Source organism: Zootoca vivipara, chromosome 14 (genome assembly GCF_963506605.1).
Source record: "Zootoca vivipara chromosome 14, rZooViv1.1, whole genome shotgun sequence".
In the NCBI taxonomy this organism is placed as follows: Eukaryota; Metazoa; Chordata; class Lepidosauria; order Squamata; family Lacertidae; genus Zootoca; species Zootoca vivipara.
The window spans coordinates 10377681-10400886 of NC_083289.1; the positions used below are offsets into that span (position 1 = coordinate 10377681).

The following is a 23206-nucleotide window of genomic DNA, read 5'->3' on the forward strand; positions in this document are numbered from 1 at the left end:
ACCCCTGCCCAGGCCATTAGCTGGGTGCAGCTTGCAGCTGGATTTCACCTCGTCCTTCTGGGTGCTCTTGTGTCAATTAGCTGTTCCGTGGGCAGCAGCTGAGAGGGGGAAAAGGCTTTGATATATGGCAAAGTGTGCACATTGCCATTCTTAAAAATTTTCTGTGGAAAATACTACGTTGCTTTTGACTTTTATATGGTCAAGACAAATAAAGGGTGTTGGGGAAGATTTGTTCTCTATGGAGAAAATGGAAGGTTTAAGAATTAAATATATGTTTCTGCTTCCGTGGGAAATAGTGATATGTTTTGGTTTTTTAAAAAAATTACTTATGATTTTCAATTTTATACATTTCAACAATTTTTCTATCATTTCAACATTTCAAGACTACCTTCCCCCCCTTTCTGCAGTTCCTTACATTTATTTTAAATATTCTCTGCATATCCTAATAAATTTAATTTACTCATTTATTTGTCTGCTTTAAATATATACTCTTATGAAACTGCAGGTTATTACAAAAATCCTGCCAATGTTCTTATCTGTTTGCAGTTTGTTTGTAAATATTCCATAAACCATTTCTATTCTTTTATAAAAAGTTTGCTATCTTGATTTCTTTTCTTTTTCTTTTTGTAAGTTTCGCCATTTCTTCATACAGTCATTAAGTCCGCTGCTGTTTGAGTACTTTCGGTTGAAGTACTCCGTGGACCCGGAAGTGTTTACTTCCGGGTTCCGCCGCGCGCACATGCACAGAAGCGATCTGCATGGTCTGTGCATGCGCAGAAGCGCTCTATCGGCACTTTGCACACCTTTGTTTTAAGTACTTTTCAGGGATGGAATGGCACCCCGGAACCAATTAAGTACTTAAACTGAGGTACCACTGTATTTCATAAGTTTTTGTATCCATTCTTCTTTTGCTGGGACTTCTTTCCATTTTGGGGCAAGTAACATTCTTGCCGCTGTATTCGCATACATGAATAGATTTCTATACAGTTTGGGTAGTTCTGTCCCTATAATACCTACAGTGGTACCTCAACTTACGAAGACGATCCATTCCGTGGTCGTCTTCCTAAGTCGAGGTTTTCGGTTGTTGAAGCGCGCTGTTGGCGCATGCGCGAAGCGCGACTTCGTGCTTCTGCGCATGCTCCGACCGCACGCGCCGCTCTGCGCAGGCGCAGAACATGCACGGTGCGCACACACGGTGAAAAGACTTCCGGGGTTGTCGACTTCGGAAGTCGAAACCTTTGGAAGTCGAAGTGTTCTGATGTCGAGGTATGACTGTATAATATAATATGGTTAAGGGTATGAGATGGTGTTTGACTCTGGCCCACTCCTGGAATGTGTCCCCAATAGCTTTCCACTGGGTAATGTGGTCCTCAGATGGCAGAAGACTCTCCACTTCTGATAAAAAGCAAACCTTGATCTTACCTATGTGCCATAGTATACTATAGGGGAACCTCTGTTGCATAGACCTCTTAAAGGCCTTCTGTCTCTTTGCTCTCTTCTTGCCACCAGAGGGACACCCAGTACTTTGCAGTTTATTTACTCAGGAACGGGAGGACTGCTAGCCAAGCTCCTGCCAGTCGCTTTAGCTCCCCTCCCCTCCTTATCTTCCATTAACTGGAAGCCAAACAGCCTAGCCATCATGGAAGGACACCCAACCCTCAGGTGTTATAAGAATCCAGTCAAGCCCAGGGATCTGATTAAGTAAGCTTTATTTGATAAAAGGAAAAGAGGGGGGGGGAGTAAGGAGAAAAGCAATGAGTGTGCACAATAATAAAAAGGAAATAAAATATTACACCAGAGCATTGGTCTGGTTCTTGGCTAGCAAACTGATGACTCTCCAACTCTTGCTAGACTCCAAACAAATAAATCTCCCAGCAGTGGAGGAGGTGAATAGAATATAAGCCATTCCACATTGGAAGCCAGAAGACTGCTTTTGAAAATGAGAGGCAAATATATTAATATGCATCAGTTTTTAAAAAATGTGCGACAGCAGAGCTGCCCAGCATCTTGATCAGAGGTAGGAAACTGGTGCTTTTGAGCTGCTGCTGGACTACGGTTCCCATCTGCTCCAAGCTACATGGTCCATAGTCAGGGATGATGGGAGGGGTAGTCGTAACAACATCTGTAGGGCCATAGATTCTCTACTGCAGATCCTGATAACCAATAGACAGTTTGTGTTAGAGAAACTGGATGCTAGTTCAAACTAGTTAGCTTTACTCTGCTTCTCAAACAAAGTGTACGTAATCTTATGCTTGGGAAGAAGCCTATAAGGACTTGAGTCCAAATATAAATCTCTACACCACACTACCATATCCCTGACCATCAGCCATGCTAGTTGAGGTTGATGAGAGTTGAGGTGCCACAGGTTCCCAGTTCCTGCTCAACACAGGTCAGTCCTGTGGATCAGTTTCTGGATGCATGCTGGCCTCCCTCCTCTTGCGCAACTGTTGGATAAAACAATGCAGAATGGCAGAAAACTCTAGCCTGAGAGAAATCATATTATGTGTTTCTTTCATTAAAAACGACATCATTACTTCCTGAAAAGGGAGCGGATTGCTTCCATAATTTCATTTCAGTAGCCAACATATATATTTGGAGAAAATGTCTCTTTCACATCATTTATGTTTATTCAGTCACATCTCTATGCCTGCACTTACAGAGTTAAAATAGATAATGCCGCTATATTTTTCCATTGGTAAGCAATGCCATAACATGTCAGTGTGGCTAGATATGCTCAGTATCTGGTCTAGTTGTTGCCTTTAATTAAAAGCATTTTGCCTGTTTTCAGAAAAAGTGTGCATAAATCACACCCTTTTCATTAATTACATATAGAAGACAGCTAGCAACTATCCAAGAGGACACACAGCTTTCAAGCAATGAGGAGGCCATTTAGAGCCGATGATCAAAACTGAAACAAGAACTAATTACGGTATACCCGTTGCTATCCATGTACATTCTACACACTAAGATTTTATTTTGTTTTTAAACTAGATAGCTGTGTTAGGACAAAAATCCTAAAGTAATACTAGATAGCACCTTCATAATGCCCAGCTGAAATATTATGAAGAGAGCAAGCTTTCAAGTTTGACAGAACTCTTTGTCTAAGCAAAACAAGAAAAAAAAAGGGTCAGGTGGAATCTGTATGTTAGACTAGATGCAAACAAAAGCCTAATTTGCACCATGTTGGGTCAGTCTTAATTCCCCCTTTATTGAAAGGAGGGATGGATGGTTGAGGGTGATGCCTGATAGCATAAACTCCAGACCTGCAGCATCTTGCCCAGTATTTAAATGTGAAATATCAATTCACTGAAAAAGTCCCATTGGTGTGATCACTCATTTGGTAGAGCATGAGACTCTTAATCTCATGGTCATGGGTTCGAGAGCCCTGTTGGTCAAAAGATTCCTGCATTGCAGGGGGTTGAACTAGCCATTTCGTGGTCCCTTCCAACTCTACAATTCTATGAATTGTTGTTGTTGTTGTTGTTGTTGCTGCTGCTGCTGCTGCTGCTTTACTTTTGTGAACCTTTTCCAAAAAAATTATTTTTATTGCTTGTGTTTGTAAACTGCCTTGGAAAATATTTCCTATTCAATGATGGGCTATAAAAAAAGATAAAAGTCTGGGTTGTTCCAGCTGTGTCCAACTTAGGCAAGGATATACATATGTAGCACAGACTTGGAACTGTTTGCCAAGCCTTTTGTTGAGAGAGGGGCATGGGCTGCCTCCCCTGTGCCCCCAAGTGCCTCCTTTGCTCCTGCTCCCGACTTGATCATGCTTGCAACTGATTTCCTGCTCAGGGTGGGCAGTGTGAAGAGTGACAAGGAGCTTGCATAAGTGTGAGATGAAAGGGAAATGAAGCAGCCTGGCTAAGATGTGTCCATCTCCCCTTCAAAGCAGCCAAACCACTTGCCAGCATGTTTCTGTTATCTGCAAGCAGCAGATAGAAGCTCTCAACAGCCTCCAGGGAAGATGTTGCTTGCATTCAGCAGCGCAGTAGGGCTGTGGTTTGTAACCTCAGCAGTTGAGGCAGTTAGTGTATGTGTGTGTTTTTTCCATCTTAGCAAAGCCATTTTGATTACCAAATTCCTGACTATTAGCGGCAGTGGTTTTGCACAGTTCCTTTCTCACCTGTCTCAGCTCGGCCTAGCAGACTTTCACACCACAGGCTGTGTGGCTTTTAAAAATCTCACCCCACCTCTTTAAATGAATGCATTGGAGCTATTGCCTTATTTGTTTGTTTTATATCCCACCTTGGTTGTCTCTTCCTTTCTATTTTATTGAGCTTAGGCCAGGAGATCTGGTTTGTTTTTTTAAAATTCAGTGTGTTTATATCCCACCTGGTCTCCAAGGAGCTCAAGATAGGTTACATGGTTTGTATTCTTTGTGTCACACAGAACGCCCAGCCAAAGAAAAAGCACAGTAACGTTGCATTCCTCTAGCACATGTGACCTTTTCTAGTCCTCTGGAGAATTCACAGTACTGTATAGTGTTTTATTATTGTGCTTGAAAGAGTGTCATCTGGTTGACCCTGTTCATCTTTACATCTGTGTAAGATGTAGATCAGTGTTTTTGCAGGTGCGTAAGACGGCAGCCTGGCAGTGAATCTGCAGCTGAGATTTTGAACCAGGGCAAAACAAAAAAATTGAAAGCTATATCTGAGATGGAGGGTCTTGTTGTATTGAGTCTCAGCTGCGGGGATGGGGAGCCTGTGGCCTTCTAGATGTAGTGCTGGACTGCAGTTACCTTCATCCCTGAGTTTTGGCCATGCCAGTGGAGTCCAGTGACATCTGGAGGGCTACGGAATCCCCTGCCCTGATTTACTGAATCTGTGAATCTGCACAAGCAGCAGTTTATACCCGCTGCAACATTACTTCACTTTGTGTTGGAGAAATTGGATGTTGGATCAAGCCAGCTGGCTTTGCCCTGCTTCTCAAAGTGTAGTCTTATGCTTGGGAAGGCTATAACAGTTTGAGTCTCTATTTCTACTCAAAGAGCAAAAGATTTGTGGCCTCCAAATCTTGCTGGACTACAGCTCCCGTCGTCCTTGACCATTGGGTATTTTGTCATTAGCTGATGGGAGTTGCAGTCCAGCAACTTCTGAAAGCCTCCAAGTTCACTGTCCCTGATGTAAAGGCTATTGCCACATCTTGTGGCAGTGAATTGCATAATATAAATTATGGATTGAGTGAAGGAAGTTAGCATTTTCTGGAGAGGAAGAAAATGGAGAGTTGGGTTAGACCGTTGTGCCATATGGTATGTTGGATCTGTGCAACAACTGGTTACTCTCCACTGTGGCATCCACTCCCAGCACACAGCAGAGATGCCCAAGTGTTTAAATATACCAATTCAGCTGGTATCTGCTTGTAAAAGTGTGCGTGCCAGCAGTTTTAATGGCAGGCATTCCAGGGAGGGAAGAGTTGAATGGCTCCATCTAGCTGGAAACTGTCCCATGCTGTTGGGAGGATGGGTGAGACCTCTTGCCAGGGACAGCCGAAGAGAAGCAAATTGAATGGCCTAGTATCTAAGCTTCCTTACTGTTTGGCGATCCGAGTGGTATGTGCATTCCCCATGTTAAAAGCAAAGCCAGCTTAGGTGTCATCATGACACCTTTAGAGATTTAACAGATTTATTGTGGCAGAAGCTTTCCCAGACCGGAGCCCACTTCATCCGATGCCATCTGCAAAAACCCATTTCTCGGCTGCAGGCATGAGTTTTAATGCACGCTTACAGCTGCACATCGCACAGCTGGAGTGCCGGCATTGGGAAAAGCATACATTTCTGACCCAGATAGTTGCCAAGATAAGCTTTAGCAAAGTGAAGGCACTGGTAAAGAAGAAGGGCTTCAAGTGGCTATGCTGAGAGCTCTTTGCTTTTCCCCACAGCTCCGAGTGCAATTTGCCTGCCCTCCTCTGCCTTCCATTGCACTTTCACATTAGAAGAGAGCACTTCACACTGACATGCCATAATTATATACATTGAGTAGTAGTATGCTTCTCAAAGATGGCTTTTTGGCTACTGATTTTTTTTAGCAAGCAGTAAACCAAGGTCAGGTTTCTGGCCAAAGGAGGGCTGTGTGCATGTGGCACATCTTGCAAGCTTGGGTTTGGATATTGGGCCCCAAATTGGGTGTCCTGAATAACAAAACCTCAATTTATTTCTCTCTTTTTTTAAAATAAAAAAAACCCCACAAGCTCTAGCCCTTAAGGCTGTGGCAGTGGACTTGAAAATGTGTAAGCAGTATCTGATTAAGGTACTGATTAATATAACAGGAGATGTCTTGGAAAATGCCCACTTCTTGGTCACGGCCCTACAACAGTCTATAGGGCATTGTGCTTCCTATTGGGTTTCCCTGATAACCTCAGTGATTGAACTGTTCTGCATAAGGGGCAGTGGTCTTTCATGTCATCTGGTTCTTAGTTGTTCAGGGCTTTGTCAGTAATTGGAATGTAAACATGGCCCAGTAGTTTTTCTGCATACGGCACCCTTCCCTTGGGACACTGGGAGAGGTGTAATGTGTGCACATCCAGACGCACCACTCAAGATGCAGGCTGCAGGCTTCTGCAGCAGTGGCAGCTTCTGGGTCCTTCTCAAGGGAAGCCACTTGTGAGGTTACCTATCTTGAGGCAGCCTTCTCCAGCAATAACAATGATCAGGCACGTTGGGAGTTGTAGTCCAACAGCATCTGGAAGGCACCAAGTTGGGGGAAGGTTGATTTATTGAATTTATATACCGCCCTATACCCGGAGCTCTCAGGGTAGTTCACAGATCAAAATCAAAATATAAAACCACAAAATATATAATCAAAATAAAACAACCCAATAACCCCCCCCAACCCCATTTTAAAAGGGCATAGGATGCCATTCAGATCAATTAAAGGCTTGGTTAAAAAGGAACTTTTTTGCCTGGCACCTAAAGGTGTATAATGAAGGTGCCAGGTGAACTTCCCCGGGGAGAGCATTCTACAGATGAGAAGCCACTGCAGAGAAGGCCCGTTCTCGTGTTGCCACCCTCTGGACCTCTCGAGGCACACAAAGAAGGGCCTCAGATGCTGGTCTCAGGGTCCGGGTAGGTTCGTATGGAAAGAGGCAGTCCTTGAGGTATTGTGGTCCATTGCCCCATCTTTCCCAGTATTTTCTCCTCTGGCTAGCAGCTGTTCTACAGGGTCTTAGCCTTAGGTTTTCCCTAGTCCTGCTACTGAAGATCTTTTTGACTGGAGCTGTCTCAGGTCTTCCTCAGGAGTTCGTGGACTCTTCTTCCTTGGAGGTTTTTAAGCAGAGGTTGGATGGCCATCCGTCATGGATGCTTTCACTGAGATTCCTGCATTACAGGGGGTTGGACTAGAGGGCCCTCGGGTCCCTTCCAACACCATAGTTCTGTGATTTTATGATTCTGAAATTGAACTCAGGATCTTCTGTATGCAAAGCATTTGCTGTGCTACTAAACTAACTATGATCCTTTCCCCGTTGGATTTTCCCCACTGGATTTTCAGAGAGTAAGACACTGGTGCCCTGCATCATTTACCGAAGTAGCAGAAATTATGCAAAAGCAGCATATGTATGCTGCTGCATTATTTTTTTTCATAAATCATACAAACTCAACAAAGTGTGCAGCTCCTTTATGTATGTTCAGGTTTATTGTGGCAGAAGACTAGAGCCTTCTCATCAGACACAGGTGTATACACATAATACACAGGTATGGAGAAAATCTGGGGGGGGGGAACGACAGACTGAGGACTCTGGACATTTCTGTGCAACACTCAAGTGCAGTTGAGATAAGCATAATGATTGTACAGAGAGGCAGCCCTTGGTAATAACACAAACTTCCTAGCTTTGCCGTTCTCATTTAATACCTATTTATTTGCTGTGCAAAGTATGTACAGCTGTTGATAACTTGTTAACCCATTCAGTAATCCTGCCTAAACCCCAAGATTGCCCTTTTTTCTGGGTTACTGCTTTTGATGCCCGGTGAATAGCTTTTTCTTTTCTCTGGCTTCTCAGTCATAAATATTGTTAGATCTATTGTACCAGTGCCACTCAGCCCCCGGTTTTGTCCTGAATTTTTGGATTTATTCTTAACACTGTACTTTATACTTTTTTTACTTGTAAATTGCCCAGAGAATTTTTTTTGCTGTTGAGAAGTGTAGCAATGTTAGAAATAAATAAAACCACCTAGCCCTTCTGTTAAGTACTTGTGGGGTGGGGGACCTTGGTATGCTAGAAAACATTTATGGGCTGGCCATCGGACATCCTTTAATTCAAGGATGGGAAACTTGGAACCCACTGGCTTCAACCAGAATAGCCAGTGTGTTAGGATTTGCACAAGCAAAAAGCACATGTGTGGCTGTTGTTTTTCTCACACTGAGTCTGAGATACTTCGTCAGAAAGGAAGTTTATATTATGTTTTCTTCCTAGTCATGTGATGTTATTCTGTACTTTTTTCCTTCACTACTGCCTTCGATGGAGTAGGAAGCAAGATGCCTTACTCTGTTCCACTACAGCTTTGTGGACAGAGAAACTTTGTATATAGCCTGCAATAAAGTGGGATGCAGGTGGTGCTGTGGTTTAAACCACAGAGCCTAGGGCTTGCCGATCAGAAGGTTGGCGGTTCGAATCCCTGCGACGGGGTGAGCTCTCGTTGCTTGGTCTCAGCTCCTGCCCACTTAGCAGTTCAAAAGCACATCAAAGTGCAAGTCGATAAATAGGAACCGCTACAGCGGGAAGGTAAATGGCATTTCCATGTGCTGCTCTGGTTAGCCAGAAGTGGCTTTGTCATGCTGGCCACATGACCTGGAAGCTATACGCCAGCTCCCTCGGCCAATAATGCGAGATGAGCGCGCAACCCCAGAGTTGGTCACGACTGGACCTAATGGTCAGGGGTCCATTTACCTTTACCTTTAAAGTGGATTCAATTCTACTTTTCTGGCTCATTATTTCCTACTGCAAGCTGCAGGGGAATGTGCGTGCTTATCTCCACGGAGGGGAGGCAAGTCGCATATGGAGGCCTCTGGTCTGCTTAAGGCATCAGCAGCCAGGGACGGCCACTCGGAAATGCTGGTGGCTGGCACAGTCTGGCGTCTGCCCCGAGCGGCATTTCTAACACAGTGATCAGGGATGATGGGAGTTGTAATCCCCATCCCCATTTCAGTGGCCTGCACGTACTGAGCAAGTGCTCAACCACTGAGATTGGACGTCTTTGTTGCCTTTAGCCAGCACCCTTTCTCTTGGGCATTTTTGTCACTCAGTCCTCATCACTCAGTCCCCGGTGATTCTCTGCATTCATCTTTATTTAGCAGGTTTGCTTTGATCTAGCTTGCACATCAGTGTCCTTTGCTGTTTAGTCCTCATGCTGAGACTGCTCATCATACTGTGGGAAAGGCCAGTTGTGAGGTCTGTCTAAGAGTCTATCCCTTTCTGGTCTCCCCTTCTGAGAAGTTGTCATCATCATCATCATCGACTTTTATTGCGCTAGCCATAGGAAAGGCCATCATTCAGAAAAATAACAAAAGGAAAAATAGCAATAACCATAAAAATCATCAGGCACCACACATAAAATATAAACCATGGTCACAACTACTAAGATTGTTTGTTGCATAAAATAGAATAGCAGATGATTCTCTGGTAAAATGTGCCAAATTAAATATCCGAATGCCCTTTGCAGTTGACCGCTATTTTATGTAGTTCTTTCCTCCTGATCTTCTTCGCTGCCAACGCATAGAGTGCTACTTTATAAGTTACAAAGTCATCAGTATTGCTCAGCAGCCATTTCACCCTTTCCACCCTATTCATAATAATAATAATAATAATAATAATAATAATAATAATAATAATATTTTATTATTTATACCCCGCCCATCTGGCTGGGTTTCCCCAGCCACTCTGGGCAGCTTCCAACTGAATATTAAAAACAATACAGCATCAAACATTAAAAACTTCCCTAAACGGGGCCGCCTTCAAGTGAGTTCCATTTGGAAACGGGTTTTATGAATCGGTCTCTTGGGTCTATATATAATGGGCACTGCAATACATAGTGGCACAGGTCCTCCACACAGGGTTGCCCACACAGACAAAGTCTCTCTTCATAATGTACTTTGCTGTAGCGTCCATCCAACACTGCCGAGGGCATCGATTGTGAGAAGTGAAAAGTCAGATTTCTGAAAGCGTTACGTTCTGTACTGAGTGTGCCATTCCACGTCCCCCTTGGAGATCTGAAAGTAGCTTGCAGGGGATGTTTGATCTGCTAATATTTCACATGGCTGCATTTTACAGCGCAGTTGCATGTACTGATGGCTTAAAGACACTGTTCCTGGCAACCCTGGGATAACTGTTTTTAGATTATGATTTTTCTGGTAATTTTTAAATTATTGATGTGTTCGCCACCCCAGACTCCTTGAAGGGCAGGATGTAAATTGAATGAATGAATGAATAAATAAATAAATAAGAAAGTAAATACTCTGAAGTTAAGTCCCTTTCAGGTCATTAAGGCTCACTCCTAGGAAAGTGTGACTAGGATCACGGCCATAAATAGGGCATTCTGAAGGGCTGGCTTCTGCCACATCAAACTGCCCAGTCCAACAGAGCCATGCCTTCGTTTCACAGAATTGTAGGCAAAAGTTTTGCGATGACAGAGTCCTAAGGGCATGTGAGAGTGAAGCTGGTAATGCAGAATAGCCAGATAGTCTAAGGTGGTTATTTAACTGTATTAAAATTCACAGCATCCGACTTCATAAAATTTTAAAATAAATGCCTAGCCCTTAGTGACCATTCTAATTCCTTTTGTGCTCATTCTATGATTTTGTGATTCTGTGTCACTGACTAGAACACTGATAGGATTCCTACTGAGCAATTACTAGATGGAATTCCACCTGCAGGCTTTTTTTCTGGTATCTTTGCATAAAATGGCTGGAGACTGCTGCTACTAAGACTTACGTTTTCTCTTTGATTTTGCTATCGAATGAAAGCTAACAAACTTAAGGAAAATTTAGGTTAGGGGCATGGAATCTCCCTGAGGGGGTCATGTCCCCATATAGCAGCAGCCCTGCTATGTAAGATCTTTTAAGAGTTCTATTTCCAGGTATATAGTGCCTGCCTTAAGAAGTAACTGCTTGAATTTGTCTGTATGCAGCCCAGGTCCGCTTACACCTGGGCTATTCTCTGAATAAACCTCAAGAGCTCTTAGGGCCAACGAGCTGTTCCCTGCAATTAAATTCTAAATTGCTCTATGCTGCTTCAAGCATATTTTTGCTGATCTGTGTAACTTTTAGACATTCAATTCTCTCTCTTTCTCTCTCTCATAATTCATTGTGGTGTTGCTAACCCATTTTGTGTGTTTTGTTCTTTTCTAGTATCCACAGGTGAGCCAGGAGTCAGCTTCTCCGTTTGTTTTCATCTGTTCTAATGCCCAGGAGATGATTTTGAAGTTTCCCATCAAAGGCAAACACAAAATCTGTAAGCCCTACTTCTCTGTTCCACGTTGCAGGGCATTTGAGGGCGGGGGGTAGGCTGGTTAATGACCTTCTGGTGGTTCCCTTCTTTCAGGCTTCCCTGGCACCAAATTATTGCATAAGGAGTGGTCGTCAGTAACATACATTTATATTTATACTTATATCCTGCCCACTCTGGGCAGGTGGGTTTTAGCTGGCTTTAGCTGTTAACAATATGAGTTCGATAAACCATAGTTTATTGGACAGAATGTGTCACATGTTTTTCCTGCCCCTCCCCTCTTCTCCTTGAGCACCCCGCTTCAAATGGAGGCAGTGTTTAAATGAGCTTCCTTGTTCAGATGGCACAGGAAACCTTGGCTTAACAACCCGCAATAGCCTGTTTCGGGCACTTGAGGGAAGGAGAGGGGCCTATGGGGCATGTTTGGGCAATATTGGACCAAGATTGTTATATCTGAACCAGGCCAATAGCTTCTCACAATGGGTTTAGTGAGCTGGTAGTTAATCTGTGAAGAACAATGGAGTGTTGTATATTTTGGCCTGAGGGCCTGGGAGGCATGTGTGTTGTCACTCAGGGCTTGGCATGTTTTCTAGCTCCTGGCTGTGTCATGCTGAAAGGACTTTGCAATGGCTTTGGTAAAGGAATGCCCTCCAACCACTAGCTATTACTACCGAATTTAGCTTCTTTCGATACTGTACCTACAGCATCATCTACAATTAAGGGCTGCCGCATATATATTTTTTCTGCTTCCCGCTTTCCAAAGGACCCAGAGAGTTCTGATTAGGTATAGAGAGGGATTATTTTAAGATTATAACATGTCACAGGCTGGTCCCCTACCAGCACTGAGTGTGAGGAAGGGTAATGTGAATGTCAAAAGCTGGTGTAATTCTTTATCCTTTTCAGTTGGTCCTAATAAATAGTGTCCTGGTTAGATTCTCCCCCCCCCTACCCCATGGACCAACACAGCCCCTCCCCTGCCAATGTTAGAGTAATCCTTGAAAGCGTAACTTAAAATCATTGCCATTCCCCACTGATGGTTAAACTGCCATTGCATCCCCGTTGTGTTTTGCCTCTTTCTCATTGTACATCCTTGGATATACAGAGTATGAGCAAATTATTCACACTCCTGTGTTTACAGTAGAAACAGAGCTGAATATGTCTTTATGTGGGTTGGTTTCCTGGCTTATGCCACAGCATTGTTTCCCGCAAAGGGAGTGGGCCTCTTGCTGTTGGAACAGATTTGGCAGCTGTGGCTGCACAACCCTTAAGAGGGATGCACCTGGCAAGGAGGCTTACCTCAACGTATTTATTGGGGAGGGCTAGACGAGCTGGAATGGTGGTTTTGGGAACTTACTGTGAAAGCAGCTTCCTGCTCTCACCAGGATTAAATGTTCAGAGCTTTTCGGTTTGGCTCTGATCATTTCTGGGTCTTGCCTGCCCTCCATCTCTGTGGATCCATCTGCATTCTAGAAAGGAGTTTGCTGTTGGAAGTCCTGCGTGAATGGCATTAACCAAGAAGGCCAGTTTTGAGGGGGTCCTTGGCAAAGTGCCCTCTCCTAATTTGGCTGGCTCCCATGGTAGGTGCTAGCAGTGCTGTGTTGTTGTCGTTTAGTCGTTTAGTCGTGTCCGACTCTTCGTGACCCCATGGACCAGAGCACGCCAGGCACTCCTGTCTTGCACTGCCTCCCGCAGCTTGGTCAAACTCATGTTCGTAGCTTCGAGAACACTGTCCAACCATCTCATCCTCTGTCGTCCCCTTCTCCTAGTGCCCTCAATCTTTCCCAACATCAGGGTCTTTTCCAAGGATTCTTCTCTTCTCATGAGGTGGCCAAGGTATTGGAGCCTCAGCTTCACGATCTGTCCTTCCAGTGAGCACTCAGGGCTGATTTCCTTCAGAATGGATAGGTTTGATCTTCTTGCAGTCCATGGGACGCTCAAGAGTCTCCTCCAGCACCATAATTCAAAAGCATCAATTATTCGGCGATCAGCCTTCTTTATGGTCCAGCTCTCACTTCCATACATCACTACTGGGGAAACCATAGCTTTAACTATACGGACCTTTGTAGGCAAGGCATTGATCCCCTTCATGGATCAATGCCTTGTCGTGGCGAAGGGGCTTGAATAACTCAGAGAAGCTATGTGGTATGCCATGCAGGGCCACCCAAGGTGGACAGGTCATAGTGGAGAGTTTTGACTAAACGTGATCCACCTGGAGAAGGAACTGGGAAGCCACTCCCGTATCCCTGCCAAGAAAACTCCATGGCGCAGTGCTGTAGATGAGTGTTTAAGCAGCTGGAAGCTGCTTTTTTAATTTCCCACAATGCCCCAGCATAGCTTCACTCCAGGCCATTGTAGGAAATTATAATAACAACTTCCAGGCCCTCAGTGCTTTTCTTTTCTTTTTTTTAAGGGGGGCGGCATGCAGGACAGATGCCAGTGGTTGGTCTTGCTTGGGGCCCTAGCAGCTGCCCAAGGATCTGTGTGCTGGCACCAGCCCTATCTATCAAACCGGCTCCTCTTCTGCTGCTTGCAGTGGACAGCCAAGCATGAGGTTGGGTTCCCCCACCCCCACTTCTGTGAAGCAGAATGTGCACTTCTGCTGCCAGTACAAACCATTCTCAAGTATGTCACAGTGTGTCCTTTCCAAAGCGACAGTTTCCTGCTCGAGGAGGGATCAGCCTAACAGACTGGAAGGAGATTGCCCGTGCCAGAGGCTGCCTGAGTCCCCTGCTCTCTCATCACTTTCCCTAGGCTTTCTCCCTCTTGGGAGGTTAGGCAACAGGAAAGCTTGTTGTTTGCAGGGAGAGGGTGGTGGTGGTTGGTCATTCCAGGCCATTCAGGAATAGTTGGTGATAAGGCTGTGGGACAGAGAATACTGTAGCTGTTATCACAGCAATGGCCTGTTGTTTTACTGTGGCAGAGCTGCAGTAGGAAAGAGTTCAATTCCACTTGGATATTAGCTCAAAAGTCGTTATTTTCATGGCATCCATTTGCCTAGTTGAATCATTCAGGCAACATTAATGTTTCCTTGTTGCAGCATCCCTTGCCAGCCCAGTCCAGACAATGACTAACATTCACATCTTCTCACATTGGGATATGATCCATCAGTTCAAGTCCAAATGAAATTAGCAAGGATTCAACAGGAGCTTGTGAACAGGCTCTCGTGCAGCTCCTGTTTATCAGAAATGGGTTTGCAAAAGCTGCACCCCCTCCCTACCCTGTCACTCACACCCACACATTGTGCTTGCTCCTTCTAAGCAGATGGGTTTGCAAACATGTTCTGCTGTGCTGCAAAGAGTGTCCATCAAGAATTGGTATTGATGTGACTGGTTTGGTACTTCATGCCAAGGATCTGAGGTTCTCTGCCATAAAGCAGAGTTGTTGCTGAAGGTCAAGCCAGGACCATAGGAAAGAACCTTTATTTTTTGCCTCAATATGAGTGTGCCTTGGAGGAAACCTTCATTTCTGTGAACAACATGGGCATGAAATGGTTGGTTGAGCATGAAGTGGCCATTCTGTGCCATCCATAAAGATATTTTTGTTGCCTGTATTATAAAAGATGCAGGCACAATAGCAGACTTTTAAAGGGCCTGGGGATGCTGCAAGCTGAAAAATCCTGAATGCTACAGATATTTGAACAGTGCATACTAGTGGACTAGCGGGTGTCCCAAGGTGCAGTATTAGGATATTTCTTTGATTTTTGCTTTGACATGCAGATGTGCAGTGCAATCCATCGATTTCCTCCTGCCTGAGACTCAGGTCTTTCATTCTTGGATATCTGTTGACCTTAACAGCTACCCATTTAAATTGGGGTTTACCAGGCTTTTTCACATCCCAGCTATCAATCTTGGGAGCGACTTAAATGTTCAGATTGGCTGTTATGTGGAGGAAAATACTACTATGTTTCTGCATAAGTATGTCAAAGGAAAGGCCTTCCCTACTCAAACCTTTGTGTCCTTCCTCCACCCCAGGATTCTTGCCTGGTTTTCTGTTCAGCTTAGAATTCTTGTTCTTCAGCTGCTTTGAGTGTTATGTTTGAAGGCAAAAAAAATGAATATCGTGTTAAAAATCTAATCACACACCTTGGAATTTTAACAACCTCAAAATCAAGGGTCTGGCATGTTTTCCTTTACCATTTTGGATGTTAACTTTTTAACAGAGAGAGGCTGGTGACGTTTGGTGATGAGTGCAAGGAAACGTTAGGTCAGGGGTAGCGAACCTCCAGCCAGCAACTCCTTTTGTCTGATTGGAATTGCTTTGGCATCATTATGCATGGACTCGCTCTCCGTTTCCCACACTCAGTTGAGCGGTGTCCCGAACAGTATGAGCTATCAGTTTGTCTAGCTCAACTTGTACAGTAGCATGTGCATGTCTGAGGGGCGCAGAGGCAGCTAATGAGTAACTGCTGGTTGTGGATGAGTATGTTTCAAGTCAGCCGGTGCCCTGACCAAGCCGAGAGATCAATGCAAGCAGACTCCTCTTGACAAATGTTCCTGTCTAGAGCAATGGACGGCGAGCCAAGGGCAGCTGCTGCTTCAAACTGATTAAGGAGTACAAAATAGCATCAAACAAGAGGTGGCAGAGCGCATGCTTGAGCTGTAAAGACAAAGGATAGGGCTTAGGTGTCAAGGGCAGGGGCTTACTGATATGTCACTGGGTCTCCCTCTCTCCTCCATCTTGTCGCCTCACTGTTAGAGTCAGTGACTCTGCAGTTGATCCAAGCCTGGCCAGGGAAGAAGAGCTCATATGAATTTGGAAGTGGTTCCATCTTGGCAACCGAAGATGAATTGATCTGCTGTGCAGAGCTGCAGAGGATGGCAGTGCCATCTTGCTAGCAGTGGGGGGAGAGGAATTGCTAATCCTGTTTTAGCCAGTAATACTGTGGCTATTGATTCTGACAGCTCCGTCTGAGAGGATCTGAAAGGCTCAGGTGCTTCTTGGCTCGGGAGCCCTAATAGCTTGCGTTCACTATTCCCAGCAGTTCAAGGGCATGCCCCTGAGATGTTCTGGTTAGATTCCTATGCTCCTCTTGATCTCTCTGCCACCCACCACCTCCACACTTCTAGTGCAAAGTGGGGAACTTCAGGCCCTAGGGGCTCAATTAAACTCTGCAGGGCTCTCTTTCTGGCCTTTGGGACTCAGGCCAGATCTCTCACTGGTCTTGCTTCATGCCTTCCTTGAGTTTATTTCATAGAATCATAGAACTGTAGAGTTGAAAAGGACCCTGAGGATCACCTGATCCAACCACCTGCAATGCAGGTATATGAAGCTGTCCCATATAGGGATTGAACCTTTCAACTTTGGTTTTATCAGCACAATGCTCTAACCAACTGAGCTATCCAGGCTGACTCAGTTGGAATGTGTCCTTGAACCCTGATTGAATGGAGGGAGGAATGAGAATGTGTGTAGATGCTATAGCCTACTGTGCAAAGGTAAAAATTGCAGGTGTTGTTTCCCCCACTTTTGCCTCTGGCCCCAACTAGCCATGGGCAAGGACCCCTAGAAGGTTGCACAGAAGGGAATGCAGCCCTCAAGATGAAAAGGTCCCCTCTCCTGGTCTAGTGATGGCACAGGGTACAGGCCTGACTGGAAAAGATGTTGCTGTGCCTCTCCTTTCCCCTACAGTTGCTCTGCCTTGCAGGTGTGGATCCTCATGGAAAAGAGCAGCCACTACTGCATTTTGGAGTTGTAGGTTTCCACTGCTTTCTGCTTCCCATAGGTGGAATAGAAGTTTCATTGCTCTCTATTATAAGGTGGTTTCTTGACTGAAGTGTTCATGGTCTCTGAGATGGGACTATGCATCCAGGAACATGGATAAGTCTATCTAGGGTTTTCCCCACCCTCTTAAGGTGATAACATTGCCTACTCTTGATTCCCCTTCCCTAAACCTGCCTCGAGGGCCTCTCGCTAAGAATGGAGCTCAAAAGCCTGCTCTTCTGATCTGCTGCAACAGGCTCCTGTTGTATCCTAAGTGTTATCTGTGGTGCAGAATTTTATCAGCAGCAGCAGCAGCGTTTTCACCCTGTTCTTCAGCCAGCAAAAGCTCATTGAGCACCTTACAAATTTCACTGGCAGGGTCTGTCTACCTGTCTAGTTTGCCTTACTCACTTTGTCCAAGGATCTTACAGCCTTATGTGGCAGATTAGATTATGGCTTTTCAAGGGCTTCCCAGTGAGCTTGGTCGCTGCACAATAACTCGAACCTGGGAGGTGACTTCAAAGCTGCCATTAACGTAAAGAGGTTCTCATGATTGGAGTTGTCAAGGGAAAGAAGATGAGACAGTATTGCAGGATCACAGCACCTGGCATGCTGGGCTTTCAGACTGTTACCTGTGCCCTTAACTAACAGGTGTCAAAGCCTTTTGTCCTGAGAATGGCCATGTCTGTTTCCAGGATGCTCTACTGCCCCCTCTCTGCTCACAACCCTGGATAAACTTGCCTGTCTTCCCCACGCCAGTCTTTCAAAATGTCTGGCAATTGTCCCTTAGCTTTACCAGAGTGTACCAGCTGGCTTGTATCCTCCCCTCAAACAGAGATTGCTTTCCTCTTTGCAGCTGCGACAGCAGAGGAGGTGGCGGCAGCAGCTCTAGCTGCACTCCCCTCTCCAAGCCCCCTGGATTTCTTTTTCTCTCCCCACCACTCGACACAATGCTTCACAGCTCCTTGCGTCACAGGGCAACAGCGGTGGGGTTTGGAAATGCCTGGTTCCTGAAGCAGGAAAATTGGATGTGACAGCAGCACACTAACAGGGGGAGACCTTGTTGCCTTCAGCTGATTTACATTGCAAATAACCTTTAAAAACAAGTACTCATGAGACTCCTCCCCCCTCCTCCCCGCTTTCTTTCCTTTTTTACAGGGAAGCTGGATTCGAAAATTCATCAGGGAGCCAAGAAGGGATTAATGAGGCAGAAAGCAGTGGTGTGAGCCGGAGGGCACAAACACCACCCACCCACCCCACTCCCAGGCAAGAGAAGAATGGATCTGAACCCGACCACTGAGCGGAGGCCCCAGATACGTGAAGGGGGCATTCTGAAAATGCAGGCACTGACAAAGACGAGAGCAAAGGAGGGATTGCTGTTAGCTTGCATAAACATTAACAATCAAATAGAGAAATTGGGTGCCGAGTTGTCTGTGGCCAAAGAGCACTGTGGGGAGCCCTGGAGGAGGAGGCCGGGATTATGGGCTAGCAGAATCTCTTCCGCCTTTGGCTGGCTTCAGGCCAAGCCAGAGGTGCTTTCGGAATTGGCCCTGTGCCAGAGCTTCATATCATCACCCTATGCATTAAAGCTAAGCAGCGTTTGGCTTTGTTTTCTTCTTGGCCTTGTTTCTTGTCGGGCACGGAACAGACGAGATCACTTTGCAGCAGGAGGGCTGGACTGTTAGAGCATCCTCCTGCTAACTGCCTTGGAGGAAGATGTGCTGTAGGTGCCTGAAGCACTGGCTTGGCATCAAGGCCTGCTGCAGTTATCTCCCGCGGGGGGCCAAAGGGCTTGAGCTACGTTTCCCCCTCTTATTAATTCCAAGCCTAAGGACAGGGTAAGGTGTCAGGGATGGAATGTGGATGACTGCCAGCTCCTTGCTCTCTTGAGTTCTTGAACTAAACTGTCATCTTAAATCACCACTTCTGGTTTTTTTATGTGAACAAACACACATAGACCACTAGCACTAGACAAGTAGACAGAGCTGAGTAACTGGTCCCTTCTCATCTGGGTGCATAAGTTTTAATCCTACATATTGCTGCCTGAATAAAATGGATGCCCCCCCCTCACCCCTGTTCTCTTTAATACTTCATATTTAGCAAAGTGCAGTTGTCCTTGCAAACTTGTTCTATCTCTGTTACGAATGGTTCTCTCTCCTGTGAATTGCCCCTATCTCTGCATTGTCTTGAGTGTCAAATGCTTGTATAACCCAACATTTTTCTGCATGGGTATTGCTACCATTGCTCTCCTAAACAGATAGCTGGCACTGACCAAGAGCGTAATTTTCGGTACTTTTGGCTTGCAACATAGGCTATTATGCTAGCCATTCTGGTAAAATGTGCAGAGCTGGCCTTTGTTCCTATCATAGCCATGTGGCTGGCTGGTCTTCTATCTGGGCACTTGGTTCTGCGCCTGCGTACCCTTACGGTGCCTCTGTTCCTGCTACTCTTACAGTCAGGGTGGGAAACTCTGCCAGGCCTCCCCATGTTTTCTCAAACCCACACTCTCCTGCCCCCACCTCCTACTTGCCTTCATATGCAACATCACATGTGGGGCAGGTAGTGATACAGCTGGATCCTGCAGTTGGACATCAGGGTTGAGCCCCCTGAATATCAGCTGATGGGCAGGGAGCTTGGCCCTGCTTGGTTTGTGTGTGCCAACAGATAAGACTGAGAGAAATGACATAGCTCAGTGGTAGAGCACATGCTTTGTGTTTAGAAAGCTCGCAGGTTCAATCCCCTGAATCTTTAGGTAGGGCTGGGAGGGACCCCTCAGTTTGAAACTGGAGAGCTTCTACCAGTCAGTGTTGTCTGTACTCAGCCAGATGGAGCAATGGTCTGACCTCGGTATGAGGCAAGCTACTTATAGTGCTGTGTTTTCACTGTGCTGTATAGCACTCCAATTGATTTCTCTTTACCTCCTCCTGCTAACTGCCGCCTTGGCACCTGTAAGTTCACTACACGGTGAAAGCCAAAATTTGTCTCCACAAAGGACTGTTAAAGCCATCCATTCAGATCTTCTCAGCTCAGCATTTCTGCCAAGGAGCCGTTTGGAGAACTTATCCCATCTTCTGCTTCCAAGTGTTGTCACGTGGCCTTTCACCTCTTCTTTGTCCATCCTCTTACAGTAATCTTGTTTTCAACCAAGTATCTATAAGGCCCTCTTTCCAGCACCACTCCCACCGACGTTTCTCCCTCCTCAAAGCTCCTGTTTGGCTTCTCGTGTCTTGCCCTGCAGTGCAAATCTTGACTTCCACCTGCTGAGCAGGTGTGGGCTAGAGCCATAAATGCCTGGAAATCCCCTGTGTGGGTGCACTGCTGATACATGCAGAAATGTGTAGCCCTTTGTGCTAGTGAGACGGCCCAGCAGGAAAATGCTCCTGCTAAGAACCTTCAGGGCAGATGGGAAACTGCCTAGAACAAAGCATGATCTAGCACCTCCTTTTAGCAAAGGAGCGGATTACTTCTCTCTCCCCCCCTCTCTCTCTGTGTGTGTGTGTGTGTGTAAGTAAAAGCTATTCTTTAACAGTTCGATTTCATTGCTGAACGAGCAAGTGTGTAAAAACAACAACAACAACTCCTTGAGTGTTTTTCATGAACATGTGCATCTGTACACAAGCTGATACTGAAATGTTTTTATTTAATGTCTACCCCATTTTCCTGTATAAAATGACCAAGTGGCTTAGTGCTGAAAAGGCAGTGCTAACAGGCAGCATTTTAAAAGTTAAAGCAAGAGACTAGAACAACCATTTTAAACAACACCAACTGAAATAAAAAGGTCTTCAGCAGCAGTCCAAAACTGGAAAGAAAGAGAACCCAGTGGATCTCTACTGTGACAGTTTTCTAAAATCTTGGTGCCAACACCGAGAAGGCCCTGTCTCTCGTGCCCATCCATCCAATCTCATGTATGGGTGCTACAAGGAGCTGTGTCAGCTCCCACATGAGTCTTGCAGTAGCCCAGAAGCTGTCCCTCTGTGGCAGGTCCCAAATCTTATTGGGCTTGTAGGGACAGCTGCAAATGAGGGTTGACCCATCCATATGAGGCAAGGTGAGGAGACCGCTTCCATAGGGGCAGTAGATCCTGATACAGTACAGATATTTGTTTCCCCCCTTGCTCCTGGTGTACATCTTCACACTTCTTCCCTGGCAGGGAGGGGGGGGGCATCATTTTGTGGTTTGCCTCAGGTTCCAAAACATCTTGGGCTGGCTCTGCTGGAAATAGAATCTCCTTGGGAGCAACATGGTTGGGATTCCTCTTTGCTTTCTACCTCAAAGTTTCCTCCACCCCTTTCTCTGTCATATCACAGCCCAGCTGTACAGATCCTTCAAAGAACTAAGCTGAAAAATCTTCACTCACAGGCAAATGAGGTACATTAAAAGTGAGGAAAAAACAAGGCGAGGTGGGAATCTATCTGATCTTCCCTTCACTCCAGCACCACAACCACTTTGACAGAAATGTCCCTCTGACAACAGAAAGTCAGTGCAAGAGGCACACACACTGCCAGCCTTGAGGGCTTGTCTCTTGGAGGGCAACATATCAGCTCCGTTCACCAGGAACGTCTATCTGAGTGCAGTGCTTGGAGCCAGGAAACGAGTCGAAGGAGGAATCCGACCCTTTCTGGAGATGACTGGTGATAGGTACATGTGCATTGCACTTCTTGTTTTGGTATTTTCATTTCCCCCCGTTTCTTTCAAAGGTTTGACGAATCACTGTGAAATCATCATCTTTCTAACAATGCTGCAACCCTCGTACAATATCCCTCCTTGCATAGCATAAATATTGTATTTATTTAATGTGTTCATAGCCCTACCTTTTTCTGCAAGGATCACACGATTCTCCCTTTCCTCAGTTAACACCACCAACGACCCTGTAAGGTAGATTAGGCTTAGAGGCAGTGACTAGCCTTAGGTTACCCATTGAAATTCATAGCCAAACTTGGTCTCTCGGGTCCTAGTTTGACACTAACCACTATACCACATTAGCTTTCTTTGGTTTAGTTTATTTGATTTAGACATCAGACCCAGGGGTAGGGAATTTTTTTCAGCTAAAAGACTGTGCTCTGGGGGCAACTTCACAGGGGCGAGCAGAGACAGGGGTGGAGCAATTAATTCACCTTTGTACAGCAGGCTGATTTCTACACACAAACACACATACCCCTTTCTATCCTCCATCTAGGCAAGCAAGTATTCAAGGTTACTTTCCAGGTAGGCAAAAGCACTCGAGGAAGATGTGATGCAAGGCCGGTGAGTGGTACAACCTGGAAGGAGAGGGTGTATCTATGCAGAGACAGTGGACGGAGAAAGGCTACCGGCTAGATGTGCTGCTGTATAATCAGCCTCTTGGTTGCAGGTTTTACCTTGTTTTTTGGCTTTTTCCCAATTAGTGCTTCTTTTCCCAGAGACAAGTCAGGACACCAGTGATCTGATGACCTCAGATGTAAGAGGGGGCAGCTAGTGATGGAACACCCGAATGCACAGTCTCCAGTACCCTCAATTGTAAATTACTACTTTTGAGATGATCCCTTGTGTCATCTGCTCCTTCCTGCAGTGAACTAGCCATCTCATGTTAATTTTGAACTTGATGCATCCTACCCACCATACCTCAGTTGGCATGTGATGCCAAACCATGGTCTGGCATTACATGAGCATGCCTTGCGTATGAAGAACCCTTGCTCCCCTCACCTGCTATGATTCTGTCCCCGTTTCAGGGTAAACCAGAGTTTCCCATCACACCTGAACTGGTATACTATGGTTGTGCTTCACATCCAATAGGTGAATTGGGACTCTCGATTCAGTTATGCTTCTGAACGTTGGCTTAGGGGACAAACCATTGTTTTCTGCTTTGGTGATTATGAAAAACTCTGGTTTTGCTGTGAAGCAGGAAGGAAGGACACCAGCAGGGAGAGGAAGCACACAATCCTAAGGCTTGTTCGTGTAATGCTGAAACATGGCTTGGTGTCATATGTGACCCGAGCTAATCATGCAGTATTACTGGGATGTTGGTGGAGAAAATTGGCATTTGGGTACAGTTTCAGTTGTAGCAGAAAGTGCATCCATCTGTGTAGAAGCTCCA

The 23206-nt window shown here is 45.5% G+C and overlaps 1 protein-coding gene across 2 annotated transcripts in view; it reads left to right on the forward strand.

Annotated features, from left to right (window-relative positions):
- The window catches only part of TRIP4 (thyroid hormone receptor interactor 4), a 40955-nt gene extending 22160 nt beyond the window's left edge, over nucleotides 1-18795 (forward strand). Inside the window, exons 12-13 of one of the 2 annotated variants that reach the window (XM_035131547.2) lie at nucleotides 11340-11442; nucleotides 18292-18795. In XM_035131547.2, the coding sequence (XP_034987438.2) occupies nucleotides 11340-11442; nucleotides 18292-18359 (171 nt within the window). In that variant the 3' untranslated portion in view covers nucleotides 18360-18795. Of the gene's footprint in view, nucleotides 1-2832; nucleotides 3301-11339; nucleotides 11443-18291 lie in introns of those variants that run through there. The other variant, XM_060283009.1, reaches the window with a different exon arrangement.
- Nucleotides 18796-23206: the final 4411 nt, after the last annotated feature.